Source organism: Falco naumanni, chromosome 3, assembly GCF_017639655.2.
Source record: "Falco naumanni isolate bFalNau1 chromosome 3, bFalNau1.pat, whole genome shotgun sequence".
In the NCBI taxonomy this organism is placed as follows: Eukaryota; Metazoa; Chordata; class Aves; order Falconiformes; family Falconidae; genus Falco; species Falco naumanni.
Window position 1 is genome coordinate 115,902,779 of NC_054056.1, and position 24,239 is coordinate 115,927,017.

The 24,239-nt window shown below is 35.7% G+C and overlaps 1 protein-coding gene across 1 annotated transcript in view; it reads right to left on the reverse strand.

Moving 5' to 3' along the window:
• The window catches only part of CDH9 (cadherin 9), a 66,774-nt gene extending 63,242 nt beyond the window's left edge, over positions 1-3,532 (reverse strand). The window contains exon 1 of the mRNA XM_040588779.1: positions 3,228-3,532. Within this exon, the coding sequence (XP_040444713.1) occupies positions 3,228-3,458 (231 nt within the window). The 5' untranslated portion in view covers positions 3,459-3,532. The remainder of the gene's footprint in view (positions 1-3,227) is intronic.
• Between the last annotated feature and the right edge of the window lie 20,707 nt (positions 3,533-24,239).

Consider the following 24,239-nt stretch of genomic DNA (forward strand, 5'->3'; position numbering starts at 1 on the left):
TAATACCACATTATCCCTGTAAGGAGTTTGGGAGCCATGCACCAGGTTTGTGTGGAGCTGGGTTTTTCATCTACCTTACCAGTACACAAAATTTCTTTTTCAGTTACTTCTTGTCAAAGGGTGAAGCCTACCCACAAGCACCTCACAGATAAATGAGACCGTGATTGCATCTGCCAGCTCTAACTGTTTAGATAAGTCTGGTATGTGCATGCAAGAAACAAAAAAAGCAGGAATGATGGAGCTGTTAACCACTTTCTTTGAAGACATTTGGGAAGGAGACCAGAGGGCAAGAGTAAGGCTGGTAACAAGGGTAACAACTGCTATTTGGCTTTAGATATGGGGAAAGATATCATCAAGGAATTAGTAAGGCCATTGACTGCTGACAATCTAATTTTGAAAAGCACTACTTGAAATGAGAACACCTCAGATATAAGGAAGAAACTCCTCCCTCCAGGGACCTGTGACACAAGTGGTGCCTAAGAGCAAGGCAGAAATGCCCTCGCAGGGGCCAGACTGCCGCCAGGGCTTGGGCAGTCCAGCAGTCAAAGCAAGCGTCCAGTTCCCTCCGGTCCCTGCTGCTGGTCTAAACTGTGCTGGGGGATTGAGCACTGGGAGTGAGAGCTGTGTGGATGTCACAGAATAGTTCTCCATCCCATGTGCCCATCCTTCTTAATAAATAAATTTTATCCCATTATGTCATACTGAGTCACCCTAGCCCACTGCCAGTAGCAGAATGCAATCATAACAAAATAAAGCATCAACAAAGTAGCATCACTAACAAAACATGAAGAATGACCTAACAGATTAAAATTGTTTGCAAATTGAACTAGACTGGGAAATCTACTTTTTAGTATTATGGCTATGATCCTTCAGAAGCTGATTAACTGATAAAGTTTCTCATTTCGGTTCATTTAATTTTTAGTATAACATTTATTATTCTACCCCAGTAATCCATCTGCCTGTGCATATCCATATTAAAAAGGGATTGGATAAGAATACTTGCTATGAACTAGTCCCCATGGGTTGGAATAAAAATGTTCTCTCCACACTACCAGTTTGCTAATTACCATCACTTTGAGCAGGAGAATACTAAACCTGAGCTGCAAGCATTTCTCAGAATAATATTGTTCAAAAAAGTTGTGCATGGGTTTTTTTTATTATTATTAAAAAAAAAAAAAGAAAAAGAAAAAAAAATCCTTATAGCAGCTCCCTCTTGGTGTATCACATGTACCCAGGATAATTTGAACTAACTCAAATAGATTTACTGTGGTTTTATACCACTGAGGACAGAACTATGATCGTTTTGACATGTTATAAACTGTTCTAAAGTTAGTGCAACCACTTGGAGTTTATCACCTCAATCCAACTCCATGTCTTTGGAACATGGGGTAATATTTGGGGTGATTTCCATCTGTTTAGAGAATCAGTAGCACCGACCTCTCCCTCAGGGCCGCTGTATGATATTTTGCAGTCAAATGTGAAAAATCTCAACATGTTATCTGAGTTGTGAGAAACGAATCATCTCAAATCCAGCTGCTGTGCAGCAATTTGTTTTCCTTCCTGGACTTAGCTCTATGGTAGTAAGGTTCATTGGCTTTTGGTTAGTTTGGAGTAAGTACAGAGTAAGTTTGCATCTGTTGCAACATACTGCATAGGCATTCCTTGTGTGAAACAGAGACAGTGATGCCAGTTTTGATGTAAGCTTAATTTATTTGAGGTTGAGAATGACATAGGTAGGTTGGAGTCCATTCATCTCTAGCAGTGGATATATAGTGGAATTGAAACTGGAATCAACTCTTATGTTTGACACTTGCCTTTTATGACAGCTTTCTGTTACTACAAAAAAAAATAAATGTCTGTGCATCTAGGTAGAACTTGCCACTATGGAGATAGATAGTATTGTGTACCTTATCAAATGTTTTCCTTGCAAGCTTGATCAATCCTAAAAGATACTTCTAACCAAAATTTTTTTTTAGAAATCTGTCTATGCAGTTTGTTCACTCTTTTCTAAAGATCCCTTTGCCTGCAACAAACCTTCCTAATTTACACACTGATAAACAGATCTAGCAATAAGATTGTTTCCTCTCATGTTATTTCCAGTACTGCAAGTCAGAATTAATTTCACTGGAAACAGAATTTTATGGGTGTAGTATTGGTATAAACAAGGTCAGAATAAATCAAGTTCATAGTTACCATGGTTGGCTTCTTTGACGTTTGTTTCTTAATAGACAAAGATGATTTCCATATTTGCTAGATGATCATGCCTCCAATGACCAGAGATATTACCAAATGTTGAAAACATTTTGAGGTCTTTGAATTTAAAATGTCTCAATCCATTTGGTGGTTAGGCGCCAGAAAGTGAGAGAACTATCTGTCAATCCAAGCTAGTGACAGCATTGTAGTGAGTGACAGAATATGGAATGGACATTTATTAACTTAAGATAGTAAGATAAAATTTTCCTTAGTTTGTAGGTCATTCTGGGTGGTTGCTGTGTGTACCCTAGTTCTCTATCAAGATTGTTTATTTATACCAGAGCAGAAGGCAGAGCTATGGACGGTGAGACACCAAAAAGGGCTAAAAATCTGGAAATCTTTGAGTTGTGTCTTATCAGAAAAAAAAATAGGACTGCAGACAGGTGGAATTCAGAGGTGCTGTTGTCAGCAATAACTGATACAGATAGGTCTCAAAGAATGGAATCTTTCAAGCCATTAAGTAAAGATCTCAGCTTATTGCAGAAATTATGAAAACCAGCTGGGTTTTTTTTCCTCTTCAAACACTATCTATACATGTATATTTTGCATAGAGAGCAATTTTCTTATTAATAAATAGAATTCTGTATTTCAGTTGAGGAGGTACACATCCCGGTATACTGGTAAATGCCATGAGGTACATGAATGAAAGCATAACTTCTCTATTCCCTTATCTAATATTTGTGTTTAACAGTTGAAAATTGGAAATTATTCAGTGATAAAACTTGCAGGGGCATATGTAATAGGAAATGTGAACATTTTAGTCTAAACATTTTCCTATTTATTGTCACTAAAGTACTTCATTTCTCTCATAACTTTGGACAATCATGGAAGGAAGCCTCAGGTGGTCCCTGGTATTCTTTTTTTGACTTAAATGAGAAATTGGAACAATTGTTGTATAAAAGGCAAAACAACTATATAGAAGGAGGGAAAATACTGAGGGTGTCAGATACATCACCTCTAAACACAAGACTTACCTTACCCACATATTGAGTATCTGGACCTGTGTACTCCTCCAGCAAGAAAAATTGATTCCACATCCAACCACGCTTGGTGCGGTGCAGTGTTTTTCCATCATTCTTTGACAATCCTGTTATCCTTTCATTGTATGAGGGCTTGTTAGTCCTTTTTGGGGATGGCATCATATGAATCACATGAAACATACAGCTCCAAAGCAAAACTGTCAAGAAGGAGTAAGTCCTCATCATTTACAGAAAAGCTGTTAGTCTCCACTCCTCTAAAATTCACCAGAACAATTTTGTCAAATGTTATATTCCTCTTGTAAGTAGGACCTAGGGGATAGAGAAAAGTATTTGAGTTAAGTTGCAATAATTTTGTTTCCCTAAGGCCTCGGCCTGAGGGAAACAGGAATACCAATAGCCTAGTGATCATGACAATGACCCACGGAAATTACACATAACTATAAGAATATTTCAGAGACTTTTAAGTCAAGTTCTTTATTGTCTTGCTTATCTTCTTCTATTTTACTCTCTTACACTCTATATAGACGTTAATTTAAAACACAATCTAAGTAAAACACTTTTTCATCTGAAAACTTTAGCTACCAGCAGCAGCCTGATACAATGAAGCAGCCCAAATAGTAAGAAACCTTCAGCCTAATCACTCCTAGCTCAGCCTCTCTTGCTATCTGTTTGGAATTGCCTGCAAACCTGAATTTTCTGTTCCTTCATAATTAATGGAACCTCTTTTTCCCCTTTGCTAGCCCCTAATTATCCAGAGGATCTGCTTCTGTTTCTGCACAAAGGAAATCATAATATAAGATGAAATTTAAAGATGCTTTCAACAGATTCCTTAAGAAAGAGAAAGTACTTATTAGATGAGTTTTGGTTCATAGGAATCCTGTTAGGGTTAACAAAATCCTGCATTTATGACAGACTTGTGCCTTTGGAATGTCTTTTATTTTTTCCCCTCCTGAATGAATGGAAATTTTCATGATATGGATTCTTATTCTTACTATTATTTTTCTTATATTGGTACTGATGTTTTGTGTAGAAGTTTGTAAACAGTATTTAATCATAATTTTTTTTTAAAAAAACCCCTCATACTCTATTTAGCAGTACAGCTGAGGTGTCTTATGTCCCAGTCTTTGCCATGACCTGGGTTTCTTGTCAAGCCTGGTTTTACTTTAGGTTATCTTTAGCTGAGCTGTCCTTGTATATTACAGAAAGTATAGGAAAATAATTCATCATCAAAAGTATTATTTATTTTAGGAATCATAGCCTATGAGCAGTGACAGTAGCATGAAGTCACAACACCCAGACATTTTAGAGTACTGAAATATTGAAAATTTTAAAAAAACCATACATACCTATCCTCATTTCTGCCACAACCCATCATTACTAGCAGTTACTTGCACTTTGGGTTTTTTAGGGGGAAGGGAAAGGAGTCTTTTTTCTGTATGGAAAGATATTTTTTTAAAAATAAGATGTTTTTTGTGAAAATTATTAGTCACTTGAGAAACAAAACTGTTTAACGGAAAACATTGTGTGAATTGTACTCTAAAAGCTTTAATGATTAAACTAATAGAATATTGCTCTTGTGTGAAGTTTTCCTTAAAATGATGATATTCTGTATGGTCTCAGGATATTAGCTAGCAATCCTGAAGGAGGATCAAAGTCTTAGTATCTTAGCAACTTCAAACAGAGTTTTAGCTGAGCAAGACGTGGAGGCTTGGAATATTTATCACTTTCTAACATCATGTTCAAAACCAAAAAGAAAACAATTTCATAGGTGTCAAATTTATGCAGAAGATCATGTATATAACGCTGGAAAACTCTTATTTTCTTATAGTTTATTTTAATTGAAGAATAAAAGCACAAAGTAAATTAATTCTATTTGCATCAAATAATAAATGTACATAGATACTGACATAAATTAATGGATATATTTACTTTGAATTCTTGCTTTCTCCCTTGTAATGCTCAGTATGTTCCAGCTAAGTGCAGAGGGGCAAAGGGGAGCTCTCCTGTGTCTAATTTAATATCAGTAAATTTTGATGTTGACTGGAAAATACGTCACATACATGATCATTTTGCCTTGTGATTGAAATTTACTGGATATAGATCAAACGAAAAAAAAAAATCTCAGCTAACCTTTTATCCATCTTTAAATTTAATGACTCTAATTCCCTGTACAATATAGCTGGAAGTAGTTTTTACCACTAAATAAAACTATTTATCAATGTAGTGTATAAGACATGATCATTCCAGATCCTCAAATCCAGCCTACTGTACCCTCTGAGGCAGATTGCAGGACCTTTTCCGACATTTATAATTAGAATCTGGTTAAGATATTGTAAAATGAAAGTAAACAGCAACAGGAAGTACTTTTTAAAATACTCTACTCAAAAGGCAGATTATCAAGTTTGTTCAGTAGCTCTGAAGTCTCTTTTCTTGAGATACTCTTACTTGATGTGTCTTCAAACAGTCCTCTTTCATAGCTGCATTACAGCACTTTTTGTTGGACTGTAGTTCAAGAATTCATCTCATATACATCTGAATAATAACATATTCAGATATTCATATTGATCAAATTTTGGATTTGATTGCTTTTGCTTTGTATATGAGTGATGTTTTGCTACTCAACTATTCTGATAAATGTTATGGTTTCATATATTTAAGGTTATGACTGATTTATTTATCTAATTTCTTGGAACACATCAGCTCTTCTACATTAAAATAAAACAAACCACAAATCCCTGAAAACCACACATGTATTTGGAAAAAAACCAACAAATAATGGATTTATGAAACTTAAAAATCCTAAAAATATATTGTACAAATTCTCTAAGACTTGGAAGACTGCTGTGAAAAGTAAGTTATCAAAAAATGTCAAAGAGTTTAAATTTTCTCTTAAAATGACATTATTTTAAAACTTAGACAAATCTAACGGCTGATTTATTCTGGTTCAGTTTTACCTTGTTTTGAAACAAGGGGACAGATAGGGGACATCAATATATTTTCATTTCGCCATTTGAAAATGTGTGATTACATGTTCAGTTTTGCGATAATTTCAAATGGAAATAAATTTTCAAATTTTAAATGTTTCCCTTCTGCTTTTTCAAAACTACACAATTTAAATTTTCTGACATTGCCTTCATTCCTTTCTGTCTTAACACTATTTGCTACACTAATTCAAATGGGTAAGTTGTTTATACTACTCTTTTCTTGGTACTCAAAGATATACTTCAAGGTAGTCATTGGCTTATGCATTTTGTCTCATAGTCAGCTGTTTGAATGGGTCAGGAGTTTAACCTACTCATAATCAGAGAAGGACAATGGTGACCAAAGTAGCTTTGTGGCAGACATTAGACTGAGATAAATCCACAGCTGAATCTGCTCCTGGCAGTATAACAAAGAGCATAACCATGCCAGTCCAAGAGATATGCCGCTGGCTGACAAATAGTGAGAAGGATTGTCTAGGACCATCTTACTTTGCAGTCTGCAAATAAAAGTCACGTTCAGTAGACTCAGAAGGTATACTTTAATACTGAAACAAACGGTTCTGGTGTAGTCTCGAAAAGCAAGAAGAGCCAGCTGTTCAAAGGACCACGATACACTATGCACAGATGCTCTGAGTCTGCTATAAGAAGTTATTTCTGTACAAACACCATTTTTTTCAAGAGTGGTTTGGTTTTTTTGGTTTTGTTTTTGTTGTTTTGTTTTTTTTTTTATTTTTCTAGGAGGAATCTCGGTTCCCGTATTTTGTCCAGCCAGGCCAGAACTTCTGAGATGGCTTAAAATGTGTGGTTTTCTGTGTAGTGCTGCCCTCTACTGATTTTGTTACTAATTAACAGAAGGGCTTTACTACTGCTGAGCAGAAAAGTAATATCCTTCATGTCAAGAAGAGTAAAACTCAGCTTTTGGACACACACACACACCCCCCCCCAAAAAAAAAAAAAAAAAAAAAAAAAAGTGAGGGAGGGGGAAGATATAACCCATTATCTTTACAATAGTGGCACCTATTAGGTATAAAGAGATACTTCTAAGAGGAGCAAAGATCTTAGGTATGAAAACAGAGAGAATAATTTTAATGTTTTTTTTTTCTAAGTAACTGATCAACAGTATATATGAAATCATCTTGCTTCACTTCTGCTTCCACCATTTAATAAGTACAATGGCCATCTTATTGTTTTTGTCAAACAATGGAAAATGGTTTTCTTCCTAGTTGCATTGATGTGGTATTCATGTGTGCTTGGTCTGGAAGGGATGGACTTAATTTTAATATTAATATTTTAATATTAAACACTTTAATGTCCCAAACTGTGGAGAACCTACATTCTTTCCCTACTTTGCAGATCAGAGGATCTGATTTGAAGCAATACATGTTTTTAATTTTTCACAGTTTGAGGGATATGCAATAGTAGCCTAGGACCATTAACATCTCTCATCGCAGTAAGGACTATGATATCAGAATCCTACACAGTTCCAGGTAAATGAATTATCTCTGTTTGAAAGACATTATTCTCCTGAGGACATTATCAAGCGGAAAAAATATTATCTTTTAAAATCCTTTTAAATTTTAAATATTCTATTTAGATTGTTCATGTGTAGTGTGAAATAAGCCCTGCTGGGATCAATAGTAGGGATTTGTTAGCAATAATGCCAATTTAAATGTTTCTATAGCAATTGCCTTGGTAATGTTTTTAATTAGTGCAGCACAGTCACTCACAGGTGTGACATGAAGAAAGGCTAACCTTTGGCAACTTGATAATGTATTCCATATTAGTTTATTTCGTTTTTTAATAGTGAGGTAAAATTGTGTTCTAAAAGAAAAAGGCTGTAGTGCTCTTGTATAGCTAAATATAGCAGAGTTAACTGCAGCAGCAGTGCTTCATATTGCGCTCACCGATCTTTAAATAGGAAAGACGCAACTGATGTTCAGGATGACCCAAACAAACTGTAAAACTAAAATATGTATTTTAACAGGATATAGCAAGTATAGATCTTGTGTAGCCTGTATGCATGGAAGTGGTCTCATTTGGCTGTGTTTCTTTCGACAAAATAATATCTGAATGTAGCTTTAATCTACCTAGCCTGAATACTAAGAACAGTAAAGCTGTAACAACTAGACACCAGTGCTGTAAACAGCACACTTCTACCAATAATATCAAGACTTAGGTAGAGGCTAAATCTGTGCCACCATAGGTTCACTTTTATTACTGCCCTTACTACTTAAAGATAGCCCAGGTATGCATACACGTGCTTCCCTCTGACTACAGCACCCAAATATTCTCTGAGAGCAGATATCCTACAAACATGAATATAGACTGTGGATGTATCGGTAATGGCTGACTTTCAAAAAGCAAGCTCCTTTTGTTTTCATCTTCCTAAAGTTTTTTTTTCCTTCCTTTCCTACCCTTCATAGGCAAAGATGGGTTTGGTGGTAACATTGAAAGGGTGAAAACAAAACAGTCGATGTGCATCTTCACTGACCTCCCATACTGAACCTGAGAGAATCAAGAAAAGTGCTTTCATTTATTTCTATGAGAGCTGAAGTAGTTTTTGAGGCATCCTCAAAACTTAAGGGACAGGTTTTTGACTGATGAACACGCGTTCTTTTAGTACAAGTACTCAGATCCCATTCAGGCACAGAAATATGGGCCATACTGAAAAAGAAACATTTCCCTACTCAGCAGTTCCAGCTGCAAACCTTCCAGAACAGATTTTCAGAACTGCTTTTGCCCCTTGGGTTACTGATCTGTTCAGCAATATATACAGTGGAGATAAGCTGAGTGGAACATTTTGTCAGGAAGCAGCTGAATGCAGTTCTTTATGTCTGGAACACCAGTGCAGGTTCCCTTAGCTGCATGAGTCAAGAAGTGACACTAATATAAACGAAGTTTTAAGGAATGTGAACTAATAGCAATTTGTATTAAAAAATCTGTTGAATTAATACCTTTAGGCAAACAAATCTATGGTTTGCAGGCACATTATAAGAAATCTTTATCTTGCTGTGACAAGAGAGTATCTTGGGCACATACATTGGAGACGCTAGTCCAAATTCAACTCAACATGGCTTGATTCATCTTCTTTACAGCACTCACAGTGACTAATGCCAGTTCCCTAAGTGGGTGGATCTGGCAAAAGAATGTGTTGATTCATATTCGGACAATCCTTGCTGGCAAAGACTTGCCACAGACACAGCTGTGATTTAAAGCAACTGTCCCTGGGCAGTGAAAATATCATCTGCCCTCCTCTGGAGCAAGTCTCTTCTGAGGTGCAGATGAAACTATTTCTCAACTCTTTCTCCCCTAACCATCCTTCTGCCAACTAGTGAAGAAGCCTGCAGTGCTTCCAACCCATTCCCTATAAGGGTCTCTCACTTGTTAGCAATGATATGGCAGCAGGTCACTAGAATAGAAAAATGAAATGTCTATTTTCACATTTTTTTAAAAAAAGAAAGAACACCCTTTTTCCCCAATAATGAACTTTTTTACAGGATCTGCTTTTCATCAGCACAAGGAGAGCTAGGAAATACAGCACTTGTAAACCCTTAAAACAAGGCCTTTTGAAGATACTCCTTTGATCTTTAGTATCATATTTCTCCACAGGGAATACATTTCACTCTTATCATATAATGAAGCTGCATTATAATTTTTTATACCACACCTTATTTACAAATGCAACACACTCATCACGTTTGTGTTTTTTTAAAGATAGCCTTCGGAAACAGGAGAAAGAATAAATGTTGCCATCAAGCAGAATTCTTGTCTTTGCTTCCCCTTTAAGATTGTCTCAAGTTCAACTCATAAATTGGTTGGCTGTACTTTGATATTGATACCCTGCAATACTTAAAACATTTTTTGTTTGGGTTTTGGTTTTGTTTTGTGGTGGGGTGTTTTGGTGGGTTTATTTTTGTTTGGGTTTTTTGGGTTTTTTTTTTTTTGTTTGCTTTCTTTAATAAACAGCATAACCCTCTATCTGCATGGTACAAACCCAATGAGTATCTGGAGGTGTATGCTTTTATTTTCCAGATGCACTGATTCTCACCAGGTTTTCTGCATGAAGCAGACAAGATTCACGTGTGGCAGAGGACATACTTGTAAGTTCTCCGTATAAATGGAACTATGTGCTTTCACCAAATGCCTCTTTCTTGCCACTTCATCATGCAGCAGTCTGCTCTGGTCACACAACTAGATCCTAATAAAGCAGTTTGAAACTCTATATCAAGTGCCTCCTACATCTCCGTATCTCCTAGGCATAGTAGTATGTACCATGATGAGAGCTTACTAAACTTTCTGAGTCTACAGCTGGTATAATGGCTTAAGAGGTTGTTACAAGCCAGAATTTCTCGGAATAAAGACATCTTCAATCTAGTATTTCCCAGATTTTTAAAAGCCGTTAATCTCTCCTATACTCCTTTATTTGTCCATATAAATCTGAGTCATTAGAAATCTTGTTCCTGTAGAGAAGGATTGTGAAAATCAGACTTAATTACTACTTGCAAAGGAATATACATCCACTTATCTGGACTAAAAAAAACTGTTGCTGACCAATTAAAGGCATCTACCAGCAGGTTTGGACTGGTAAGTGCAGATCATTGTTGCAGCTTCCTTCCTGAAGGAACTGAGCAGCTGCTGAATGTTGTCATTTATCATGGCTCAACCCCCTTTATGCCCTTCTGCTGTCTCCAATGGGGTCCAAAATCAATAAAAGCCTCATCCTCATAGCTGAGCAGGCCCCTTGCAAACATAGCCATTTGTGCACAGAAATAGTGCCTAGGTTTAACATAATTTTTGGCTACTTATTATCTCAGTTAATCCCAAAGAAGTCTGGTACAGCTGAGGCTTTACCCTTTTTTTTTCCATAATAAGCACCCTGAAATACCTATAAGTGGTAAACCTACCACTTACAGGAATAATATAGAACTCAGAAATATAAAGTACAATGATTTTCCTTTTTGTTATTTTTAGGTCTGAATCTCCTCCTTAAAAACAAAAAACACCACCACCATCATACCCCCCCCCCCCCAAAAAAAAAAAAAAAACATTTCACTAGCATCTTGTTTGATTTCATTAGTGAAAGGCAAGTGCAAAACATGAACAAATTCAAAAGAAGTGTAACAAAGTATTGTTTATTCTCTTAGTAACCTGATAGTCCAAGATGAGGATGTCTTCAACAAGCAGATATCCATTATAGCGTATAAGCATGGGGAAGCATATAATGATTTTTCTCCTGCACGTTTTATCAGTCTCCAAATATTAGGTATTTAGTAATCCCCAATAGATTCTCTTTGTCATGACTTTTCCCACTTTTACTTTGAAAACGTGTAAGTTTCTAGAAGCTGTAACAGTCTGCAAGGACACTCACAGTTTAACAGTCCTGTAAAAAGAACCAACTCTTTTCATTTGTTTTTGAACATCGTAACTGACAGCTTCATTAGACAACTAGTACTGTCATTAGAAGCCATAGTAAATAGTCATTCTGTCCTCCTCTTCTTTACCACTCCTGAATGTATAGACTTAAATAAACTTCTTCAGTTGTCTCTTTTCCAAGATGAAAAGCTCTGGGACAGTCTGCTTAATCATTCCTTGTCTGGAAGCTGTGCCATACTTTTGATCAGACCTGTAGCCCTCTTCTGAATCTCTTCTGGCGTATTTTGAGATTGGCAATCATAATTTGTTGCAGTATTCAAGCTGCAGGAGCTTCATGCATGTATAGACAGCAGCTTAATGATATTCTTTACTTAATTTTCTTGTGATCAAGGCATTTTTTGCTTTTTTTGACCACTGAAGACCCCTGTGCTAATGTTTTCCTGTTATTATTAATTGTTACATAATGGTGTTATTCCCCAATGGCAATAGGCAGACTTTATTCTTTTAAACATAAAATATGGGGTTTACTGTGTGTGGCTTTGCATAATTTCATAACAATTTCACCATCCATCACTTTTATGTCCAATCACTGTATTGCATAGGCTACAAAAGTATATATAGCAAACGGCTATAGTTATTAAACCTTTGTAAGGTAGACAATGGTTGGCATGGCAAGGCTCAAATCCATATGGCTAAACTCTCCTCTTCTCTCCCCTGCCTCGCTCCAAAGCAGGGTTACCGTGTCCAGATCATCTGTAACAAATCACCCTGGGCCTGGTCCCCAAACACGGACAGGAATTTTCAGGGACAGTGCTGGTTGGTACAGGTTAAACTAATGTTAGGGACTGAATTAACAGCAAAATAGTATGGTCAGCAGCATAGCAAAATCTATTTCCCTTGCCAGGTGAAGTATATTGGTATAATCATAGCCATAAGATCCTTTTGCAAGCTTTTGCAAAGGCCTCTTGGCTTTATTATGCTGTGTTGTGGTTTAATCTCAGCTGGAAACAAAGCACCACGCAGCCACTCACTCACTCCCCCCTGGTGGGATGAGAGAGAGAATCGTAAGAGCAATAGTGAGAAAAATTGTGGGTTGAGATAAAGACAGTTTAATAGGTAAAGCAAAAGCTGCACATGCAAACAAAGCAAAACAAGGAATTCATTCACCACTTCCCATGGGCCAGGCAGGTGTTCAGCCATCTCCAGGAAAGCAGGGCTCTATCACACATTCATGGTTACTTGAGAAGACAAATGCCATCACCACAAATATCCCCCTTTCCTTCTTCTTCCCCCAGCTTTATATGCAAAGTATGATGTGCTATGGTATAGACTATCTCTTTGGTCAGTTGGGGTCAGCTGTCCCCAGTCTACTGGCTGGTTGGGTGGGATGAGAAGCACAAAAGGCCTTAACTCTGTGTAAGCACTGCTCAGCAATAACTAAAACATCCCTGTTTTAGCAACACTGTTTCCAGCAGAAATCCAAAACATAGCCCCACACGAGTTACTATGAAGAAAATGAACCCTGTCCCAGCCAAAATCAGTACACCATATTCTCCAAATACCATATGCATGAAAGCACAGAGTAATTTCTCACTAAAATCAAAAACACTTTTCAGAACAAATCCAAATTGTAGCCCCATAGTAGCTACTGTGAAGAAAATTAACTCTACCCCAGCCAAAACCAGTACATGCTGAATGTCACTTGCGAAGATTTTCACCTTGATGATCAGACCTGGTTTCAGTTTATTTATGAGCATGTTGAACAGTGCTGGCCCTAGTACAGATCCCTGTGGAACACTACAACAGACCTTATTTCAAAGTGAAAACTTGTTATTTACTTCTTCCTGCTGGATCCTGTCATTTAATCAATTACTGATATATGCAGGGACCTTCACTTCTAGCTCATAGCTGCTTAAAAGTCTTTGATGAGTGACCCTGTCAAAAGCCTTCTAGAAGCACAACTAGATCACATCAAAGAGGTCAAAGCTATCCATATGACTGAGAATCTTTCAGAGGACTCGGATAGGTGTATGAGGCAGGACTTCTCTTCCCAAAAACTATGCTGACTTTTTCCCAGTATGTCATGTGTCCAGCAATTGTATTCTTTATAAGAGTTGCTAACAGTTTCACTGGTTTCGGCCTCAGACTTTGTTACTGCAACTTGTCCATGGTAGAACTGGTGGGGGCATCACATGTGATACCTTGAAAAAAGTTGGCATCACATTTGATACCTTGAAACCTTCAAGTACCAAGGAAGTTGAAGGGAAAAGTTAAAGAAAATAATGATTATTTTAGCAGTTTCATCACTGAGATTTTTAAGATTCCTGAAGTCACTGACATTTACTGTAACTTGAAATCCCACTGTACTGAAATTAAATCTGAGGAGTCCTTGGTTAAATAAATTAAAAACAAACAAACAAACAAACACACAAAAAAACAACCAACCAACCAAAAATAAAACTAAACAATCCGGCATTTTATCCTTAAGGGTTTATAATTCCTTTTTTTCTCCTGAAAACTGTGACATGAACCACAGAACACTGGGTAAGCCTAAGCATAGTACTGATGGTAAAGTTTTTCATGGAACTTCCCAAACAAGTTTTTGGGGTTTAATTATAACAATATGTTAAAACCAAAATGTTACCCCAGCATTTGACGAAATGATGAAATTGATGAAAGAGTATCGCACAGATACATGGCATTGGATGTTGGCTGTATGGGCTGTTCTAGTGGACCCCATTTCTGCTATTTGTTTTCTAAGGGTTTATGCTCTCTCCCAAGAGCTAGTAGCCTACATGTGGTCAAACTCCAGCTGGTGCTTGGCAGCCCTGCAGAGAAGCCCACCAAGAACTCTGATCAATAGCTCAGAGTATGGCTTCCATGCTCAGTTTCGTATTGAAATGTTGATTACTTCGAGTTTTAAAGCCCTACGGGGAAAGAAAACCTCTAAAAAATATTCCCTTCACCCTCACTGAGGTTTCAAGATTTCCTATAGTATTTCCTGACTTCGGCATTAGTGCAGACTTTATATGTGGTTTATTATTGCTACCATGATACACAACTTCAGAAGACTTCAGACCCATATGGAACTGAGTCTAAAGATGAGGAAATATATCACCTGCATATGCTTTTAACCATTTAATTGTGCTCTGGTGAGACTGTAGTTGTTATTGCTGATACCAACTCTTTTACTATTTGATTCCTTTGTTTCTAGCAACCAGAGGTAAAAATAACTATTTCTCTTAGCTTTCAAATGACGTGATAATGTTTCTTTTAGTAAAATCGGAAAGAGACTTGAGAGTTTAATAATCTGTATCTCCTGAATTCCTAGAGCATGCAGATTTTCCTGTGATTTGTTTGGATTAATTCAAAACACACATAGTACTTGTCAGATAGCATTCCAGAACTACTGCTTATATTTTCTTGCCCTTTCCATTACAACTCAGTAAGAAGCAAAAGATACAACTGCGTGAAACCATGTATATGGTTCCAGTTTCAGAGTGAAAAAAGAGTAGAAACATACCTGAAAACAAGTTGATGTAACAAAGATTTGCTTTGTGTTGTCTGCTGCAGTATTTTTCAATCTAGCTTTGCCTGGGGCAAGGCAGGGAATACTTAAGTTTTAAAACTTTTTTGCATAAACTCAAGTGCCTGTGACTGTCTACCTTCCTTCTCGCATTCCTAAAGGATGAGGGAAAAGAGTACATGAGGGACCATAGCTATTTTTGGGCGAGATACTGCTAAAACAAGGCATAAAACATCCAGTTTCACAGAAAACAAGTTAACTCAATCATATAGGAGGAAAAAAGACAGTGCATACTTAATCTGTACATAGGGATGTGTATGTCAGTCACTATTTTTTTATTTTTTCTTGCTTTATATGTAGGAATAGGAATTTTACATGAAACAAACATACACTTCATACATGTGAATTTCCTCCCTCTTTTTATCTTTATGAGTCTGCAATCATTATTACAGAAATTTTTTATGTCACTTTCTAGTAGTATAGCTGGGTGTACACAGTATCAGTTAGTGAAGCAGTTTCATTACTACTGTCAATAAAGCATGCTAAATTGCCTTTTTTTCTCTGACTGAAGAACTGTCATAAAGCACACTATCTATAGGCAGATCTTAATGGAAAAGAATGTACCTTCATCTAAATGTCATTACTACAGCTATGGTTTTAAAATAAACGTTTTATATTAACAGCTACTCATAAATAAATTGAATAATATTGGCCCAGCATAGTCAAGTACAATTGTCCTATTGGAATTCAGATGCTGTGAAAGGAAAACATCCTGCAATGGTATAATTAGGAAAGGCATCATGATACAAAAATTTTAAGCTAGTTGATATAAATCCAATTAATCTTTTCATTGTATAATCCAATATCTTCATGAATGTTGAGGAGTGGCTGTTTCTAGTCCTAGGAAGTACAAAACAAAGCCTATAGAACAATTGATTTATATATACTTGCCTAACATATTTCATATAAAGGTAATAAGAAAACAATGAGAAGGATTTTTTTGAGTGAAATGAAGTCTGTCTCCTAGCTGACACATCTGAAGTTATCGAATAGTGGTATTAAATTTTTCATGAACATTTTTTGCCAAAAAGTTTATTTCTAGTTGTCTCACAATAGCATACATGGAGATATGGAGAAAACTGAGCCTTTTTTTGTCAAGTGAAATTGTGTCTAGATATTTACGTAGAAGGATGATGGTATGCACCCAATACTTGGGAAAGCAAAAATCCAAACTCAGAAGTATATAACTATATCTATAAAGCCAACATTGTTTGATTACTGCTCTTACATGAGGAAAAAATCCTAAACAGCAAGGGTTTAGGATCTGTCAAGATTCACTTCTCTGTGTTGATTGATATCTTTTAACAGTTTTACTTTTTCCTCACCTTTCCCATCTAATAAAACAGCTTTTATTTTACAGGATTTTTTTTTTTCTGAAAATGTTATGGTTTTTTAATTATTCAAGGGTATTTTCAAAATTTTCCTGAAGCCAATAAGTCTGTGGGCTTTCAATTGTGTCACAGCTATGCTGAAGATTTTAAAACTGAAACCCAAATGACTGTTTCTTTTACTTTTCATTCACAGTCCCTAATGAAGTAATAATAGTGTAGGAAGAAAATTTCTTCCTTTCTGATCACTTGTCCAGACAGTAAGTTAGATTAAGTGCTTTCCATCAATCTTCTGTTTATTGTTCTTCTTCATTATATATTCACAGCACTGCTAAGATAAAGAGCAATCCATGAGATAATTTTATGTTCCAGTTTTTATAGGTACTTGATAGACTAATATTTAACATATTTCAAAAATATCTTAGCTACAGTCCTAGCTGGGAAATGCCTGTCTATTTTTATAGAATGTAGAAATCTGCAATATGTATATTTTACAAGAAACTTATAAAAAGCTTGGCTTATCAGCTGTAATTATCACTGTTAAGCAGGATCTGGGGCAATAACAGAGGCTTGTGTTATGTTTTTGGTGTTAAGGACACGATGTTTTCTTATTATTATTGAATACTAGATATGATCTATCCAAAAGAGGGAGCCATAACATTATACTATATCTTTTCACTTTTGAGACAATGAAACTGTATATATTCTTTTGTTCCTTTTTCTTAATTGTACTTAAAGATGATGTTTGCTTTGAGCTTTTTTGGTTTTGTATGAATAAGCAATATAGTTCAGAACTAGGTAATGCATGCTGATAATCTTATTGGAGCTGAGTGAAATGGTTGTAGTAAAGTGAAATATGTTTAAACAAGGGAAAAACATCCTGTAATAAAAAAGAGTTGGATTAATTTCTCTTGCTCTTGATTCCGCCACCTGCTTTTTTACAGATTTTGAGAAATGGGTACTCATTTCCCACCTTATGGAATGGAAAAAAAAAATATAACTACCAAAGAAGAATATTTGAGATATTTGCTAAACATACTTTGATTATTTGTCTCTGTAAAAAGTGAGACTGACATAAAATATTGCTCTTAGTAACTGATGAGACATCCAGTTCTATGGAACCCTTGCTTGGAGGACCACAGTATTCACCAAGGCATTACCCATATTTTGGAAAGCATAGACTGGATTGCCTTCATATCAGAAAGGTCAGTGATCTGAGATGTGTCTGAAAGAGTAGAATAGAAAAGTGCAGAGTGATCAATAACACCTGTTTTACTTTAGTAATTTCTTGAGAGCATTCTCTTTGTATCTTCCTGATAGGTCTGTGTCCCACATGGGGAGTTCAGCACACCCCAGTAAGCCTGTGTGAGGAGGGACTTTTGGCATTTTTGGCATCAGAGAAGCATTGATAGTTGTTTAATCTCTTTCTAATATTTTTAAACTAAAACATAGGTTTGATTTGCCTGTTGCTTTATCAAAAATCTTGCTGGTTTGTCTATGACCGTATCTCATTTGATAGCAATGTAATTGGCAGAAACTAATGTTAATGTTGATATTATAGACCTATTTGGTAAGCAAGAAAGGACATGCCAAGTTAAACCCTAGTGATGCAAGTCCATATATAAATTCTGCGGCTGAAAGCAAATATGCTCAAATATACATGAAATTATGTATGAAACGTGAAAATACATGTAACTCCTTGCATGGAATGTGATATTCTAAAATTCTTTGTAGTATTTTTCTCTCTTATTCCTAAGTAGAATTAAACATCCTAGCCTGCATGTACTGTATAATCCATTAAGTCTCTTCCCCTCTCCACCACACCCTCACGCCACCCCCTCCTCTCTGAAATGAATGCTGAGTAAATAAAAGAGGAAGGAGAGCACAGGGAAGGTAAAAAGCAAGTGTACCAAGGGTGGGAGTAAAGAGGATTGAGGATAGAAATCTTGGAATAAAAAATTAGATAGAAAACTTGGGAACAAAAAAGCTGCAGGAAAGGAAGGCAAGTGTGCTTCAGAGAATTGTATGAAGTTAAATGTGAGCATTCCATTTGTAACATATATTTGTTAGATAAAGTTTGGCTGTCTGTTAGAATCACTGTTTTCAGTTCCTTAGTTCAAGAAACATGTATCTGACTTTTTCAGAGCTGCTGAGTATCAGCATGTCCAGGAATTAAACCAGCTTTATAAATGCTCAGCAACTCTGAAAATAGTCTATGTTACACTGGATCTGTTGTGTCATTTATTTTGAGATCCTTTAAACTTTTCTGTCCAAAGCTTTTCCTTATTGGAAATATGTGTAATAATAGTATTTTATTTACATGTTTTAGGAGCCTCTACTACTTTTTGTGGAACTTCAAAGATACAAATTTGGGAATAAACATCTTTCACAGAAATCAGTATTAAACACGGTGGTATCTGAAGTCACCTAACAGTTTCTACTGCAATATAACGTATTGATAAGTTTTAAGAAAAGCTCTGTGTTACTTGGGTTGTGATAAATTTTAAGAGTAATTCCGCTTCAAAGTAGACAGGTAAGGACTGAAATTTTTTAGAGAAAAGCAGTCTACTGAATAAAGCATGACAGGATAAAAATTCCACCTTAAAATAGTTTAGCTGAACAAAGCATCTGGGCAGTTTCCTCTTCACTCTGAAATTCTTTAGGTAGTTTTTGCTTATCACATATCTCTATCACATGAGGTCATTCCAGCCTATGATGCACCTTGGTGAACACCTTGTCACTTGCTCTCCCAATAGTTTGTTCCAACAATACATTTGAACAGAAACGACGAAAAAGATCATTTACAGCTATTTATGTTCAACAAGCTATTATTAAGAGTTGATCACCTTTCATAATTTACTCTCATTACTAGTATTTTTCTAAATTTCCTGTGAAAAATAACTTTCTTAGTTGGTATGTTTTAGAATTTATGCTCTTCAGATTTAGTTTCATGAACTTATATTGCCTCACAATATATGAACAGCTTTCCACTTCACCACTTCTGTTGTGACATGGTATGCTTTCGGAGTTAATATGAAATAATAAATCCACTTTAATTATTGAAGGCCTTGTTATCTAATACAAAATGAAATGCTTTATCTTAATTTCCAGATTGAACCCCCTTTCCCACTTGTGTTATAATGAGAGTAATTTTGCACATAAGTTAATTTCATAAAATTAAAAAAAAAATTGTTATCAGCTGCTATTAAGTCATCATTAAAGAAATTATGAGCTTGAGGTTAAACCTATTTTTTTATATCGAGTTTTCCCTTTTGGTCTTGATGAATACATATGAAAATATATTTGTTAACACCAGCTTGTGAGGGTTGAATTTATAACAGACAATGCATTGAAAAATGTACTACAGTGAAACTTTCCTCATTTGGATGTGAGGCTTGTGAATGTAATTAAAAATAAAAGTGCTTATGCCAGCCATACTTTTACTTTCTGTTTACTCTCTTGGCATTTGAAAATATGTTCACGTTTTCTTCAGTTACGTTAACTGAGGTTCTTTTATGTGCCATCAAGTTAACTTTGAGTACTCCATTACCAAGTCAAAAACGTGAATACTTTCAATCTATTGTTTCATTTTAATGATGCAAGTCCTCTGCAATACAGTGAGTTATGATTCAATACTTTATTGTTTGTTTCTAATGTAGGCTGTATCTGCACTTATGCTAGAAAAGGTTGTCTTAATAAGAATTTAGGTGGTTACTTCATAGTTGAAATGTCCGGTTTCTGGTGTTTTCTCTACAAAACGTACAATTGTAGTTTTGCTTTTTCTTTCTGAAAGCAAAAGTATTCTGGATTTTTCTGATGTGTTTGTTTCAGTATCATACTTATTTTGGCATGCATTCAAAGCTAAAGTGTGGTAAGGTACTCTTTATTTCCATTCTTTTTTCCTCCATCACCTACACAGAAAATTATTTTGATAAGCAATTAATCTTTGTAAGGGTGGCTTTTCTATTTTATTTTTCTCTTTCCTGCAGGCACTGTATTTGCTCTGCTCAGATGTGTATAATATTTTTCATATTTTTTGCTGTTCTAGTCTTTGCAGGAAATTTTAAAGTTTTCTTCCAAGTTGTGTAAGTCAGTAAAAAGATTCTGCTCACTCCAGTGGCTTACAGTTAGGTTTTTCTTGCATTTCTCCAGTTTTTCTGCTTTTTGCCTTGCATTAATCATTTAATGTGTCTGTCTTTTAGTGAAATTTTCTTCAATGATATATATACATTTTAATGCCTTCTAAAGTAATGGCTACTTCAACACACTACTAATACATACATTTGATTTGGATTTTTTAAACCAAATATTTCTTAGCCCTGTGTATACATTTGAAATCTGTACTGTGTGTTCATCTATTGTTTTAATTATGCAGTACTCAAGTGTAACCATTTATTTTGTCTAACAAGATAATTTATTACTTTTATAAGCAGTATGTCACAGTATTCTATTTATCCCATTTAAAGCTATACTGAAATTATATTTCAATCTCATTTTAATAGCTGAACAAGTTATAATTTCCTTTTCTTTCCTAGTCTGTGCAGAAAGAAGTCTCTTTACACCATCTGAATTTTCCTCTAACTTCATCCTCTGATGTACCAGAAATTGGTATTTGTTGACATTTTACAATACTGTTTCCTCTGACATTTACCTTGCAAGGAACATGTAGTTATACTACTTATTTTTGAATACTGATGACTTATGAGCAGAAGATAACAAGTTTTTTAAAAAAAAAAGTATCCAAATATTTTTTTCATATATTTTATGTAAATTGGCTTTTAGATAGATATTATCTATCTACTTACATTTTATTCACATGCACTTTATACAAATGAATGCAGATTTTGTACACATACCAACTCCTGTGCAGGAGGAAATGTATAAAGAACCTGGAAAGAAAAAATTCTTATGATTTAACATTAGTCCTGGTTACAAAATAGTTGACCGTTTCCCCCCTAGTTTCGTTACTCTGGTACAGGTTGGGCACTTCAGGCATTCCTGAGCAAACTAGCGCTCAACTGTGCAGCAAATTTTGCCCTTTCTGTCCCTTTGCAGCTCTCAGGTTGTCTGCTCTGCTTATTAATGACCATGACGGTATTTCCTCCTTTTCTAAAGATTGAATCTAAATGTTACTGATGTCCATGGGAATTTTCAGCGAGACCATGCTGAGTTTTCCATCGGGACCGTATGCATTTCTGTTGTTTACCTGGAGCTTATACTTCACTGCTTTCACAGAATGTGTTGAAATACTTTGTTGTAATTCCTGACTGGTAACGGGTAATTTCTGAGGGGCACCACCTGAATACCGGTTTACTTGGTCTCTAATACAACACTGATCTTCTTTCAGTTCAGTGATAATTGGATAGAACCATATCATTATAAAGACATTACATTTTATGCCCTAATATTATTTGTATAATTTTCTCAGGTTCTTCTTCAGATTTCTTCTTCAAGATTTAATTTCAGTGTTGTGTTCTGTGCTCAATGAGAAAAGCTGTTATTCAAGTTGGTGTATTTTTTTTACTGAACAGTAAGCTATGACTGCTTATACTCTCCTGTTGTACCAGTAATTTAACAGGACTTGAAATTCAGTAGTAAAATTATTTGGTTATTCTTAGCTGAAGGTAATGACAAAAGTTGAACTTAAGAAATGCAGGCCTATATCCATGCAAGTCTCTGAACTCAGTAGCTTCATGTTAAAACTGGAATGATTGAAACTTCTCATTTTCAAAACTGCACTGTCTGTGCCTTCCTGTCTATTCTCCTGCCCATCAGATTTATTAGCAATATCAAAATCACAACAAAGTCTGAATAAAAAATTCCCTATTCTCAAGTCCTTTCACAACCTCTCCCTTTGTGCGTCCAGTATTTTCAGTATATGAACACAAGGCTACTTAGGCCACATATCTTTTTTAATAAACTTCAAATCTGTCAAAAATGTAGGCAAATATTGTTCTAAGTTATTTCCTTTTTGATTGCTATGGTTTACAGACACTATAAATATTTTCCATCAGGAAAGTGGGATTCCATATGACAATTTAAACCTGCTTGTAACTAGCATATGTATTTTTGCATGGATCTCTTATGAGTAGGCTCTTTAAAAGTTTGTAGACTCACAGGATTAAAACAATTCACTTAAAAAAGTATATCCCTAATGAGCTAGGTAGTGTTGTGTTGTTCTATGAGAAGTGGGTACATTGTCTTTAATTTATACATAATAGATTGACTTTCCCTTCAGAAATAGTCAATATTTTCCTGGGGGGACGGATGGATAGACAGACAGTGACTGTCAGTAGACATAAATATGATAGAAGACTATATAATTTGCAGGTGGCCTGACCAACGACTGTCCTAATAGGATGACAAGCTATAGATGTCCAGTGATGTGGGTGCATGTACTTAGGTCAGGTTGGATCCTATGCTTTAGCCCAGTCCCTGACCTTTCCTGGAGATCTCATTAAAGATGGACTACACACATTAGTGATTGTTCAGACCTTCTGAAACTTTCGTTGTTTGAATTTCAATAAAATGTTAAAACAAACATGATGGTGACGTTGATTCTTTTGGACAAGAGGTCAGTGAGACTTGGAGTGAGAGGGAGGATCTTTTCTTCCACTTGCTAAACCAGTTTGGTCTCCAGAGCAAAGGGAAAGGATCACCCTATAGTATAAGGTGCCACCCTCATTTTCCTGGCTTCCCTCAGACTGAAGACTAGTCAGAAACCTCTGTCCCCTTCACTGTCCTCTCTTCAAACTGTCAAATCTCTCTGATCCCATAAACCTCGATAGTCCTCCGGCTCAAACCACAGCCAGAGCACAGGAAGGCCACTTGCTCCAGAAGGCAGAGGTCAGGCCACAGGGAAGGGTGCAGAGTATGAGAAGAGAGAAATGTTGGAAATATTATGACAAAGCTGCCATTCTGGCAGATAATAATGTTGGTAATTGACATCATATAAATTAAGATTCTACTGGGATCCTGAGGTATACCTGCACACTAGCAGATGCACTCTATGAAATTGTAATGCCCCTGACTTTCACTAGTAAGTCAATTCCAACTTTTTAAATGTATGCTTTAAATACACATATATGCATATGTAAAGCATGTGTATGTTCTTGCATTTAAATATTGTGGGGTTTCACACTGATTTAGTTTAAATTCCTTTCACACAAAATTTCATAGAATGTTGGACAATAATGCAAACTGACAAATACTGACACAATAAAGCAAACTGACAAAAACATTGACAAATACTTATTAAATTTTCAGTGAGATAAACTGCAAGTGTAAACATCTATGTCTAGCATTAATGAATATGGCTGGCAAAGTATTAGGATATCTCAATTCTCAGACACAACAGTTTAACATAACATATGGTTAACTTTTTGCTTCCTGAGGGAAAAAAGAAATTACAATACATGCGCTCTCCAAAGATGAACACCATTTTATTTCAGGCCAAATAACAGTTCTTCATCTTTTGAATGGGATACATGTTGTTGTTTGTTACCCACACCTCACAAGAATATTGTTCATAAATGGAGGTGGTAGCTTTGTCCTATGACTACCTTTTTATTTAAATCTTAGTATCTACAATTCTATTTTTTATAAATAGGATAAGAAATTTTGGATGCTGTCTGGCAATCCGAAAACCTCATGTTTCATTTAATGTGCCTCAGAATTAACTACTACAGACTATCTGGAAAGGAAAGAGAACATATTTATATCTTCCTTGTCCTTCTTG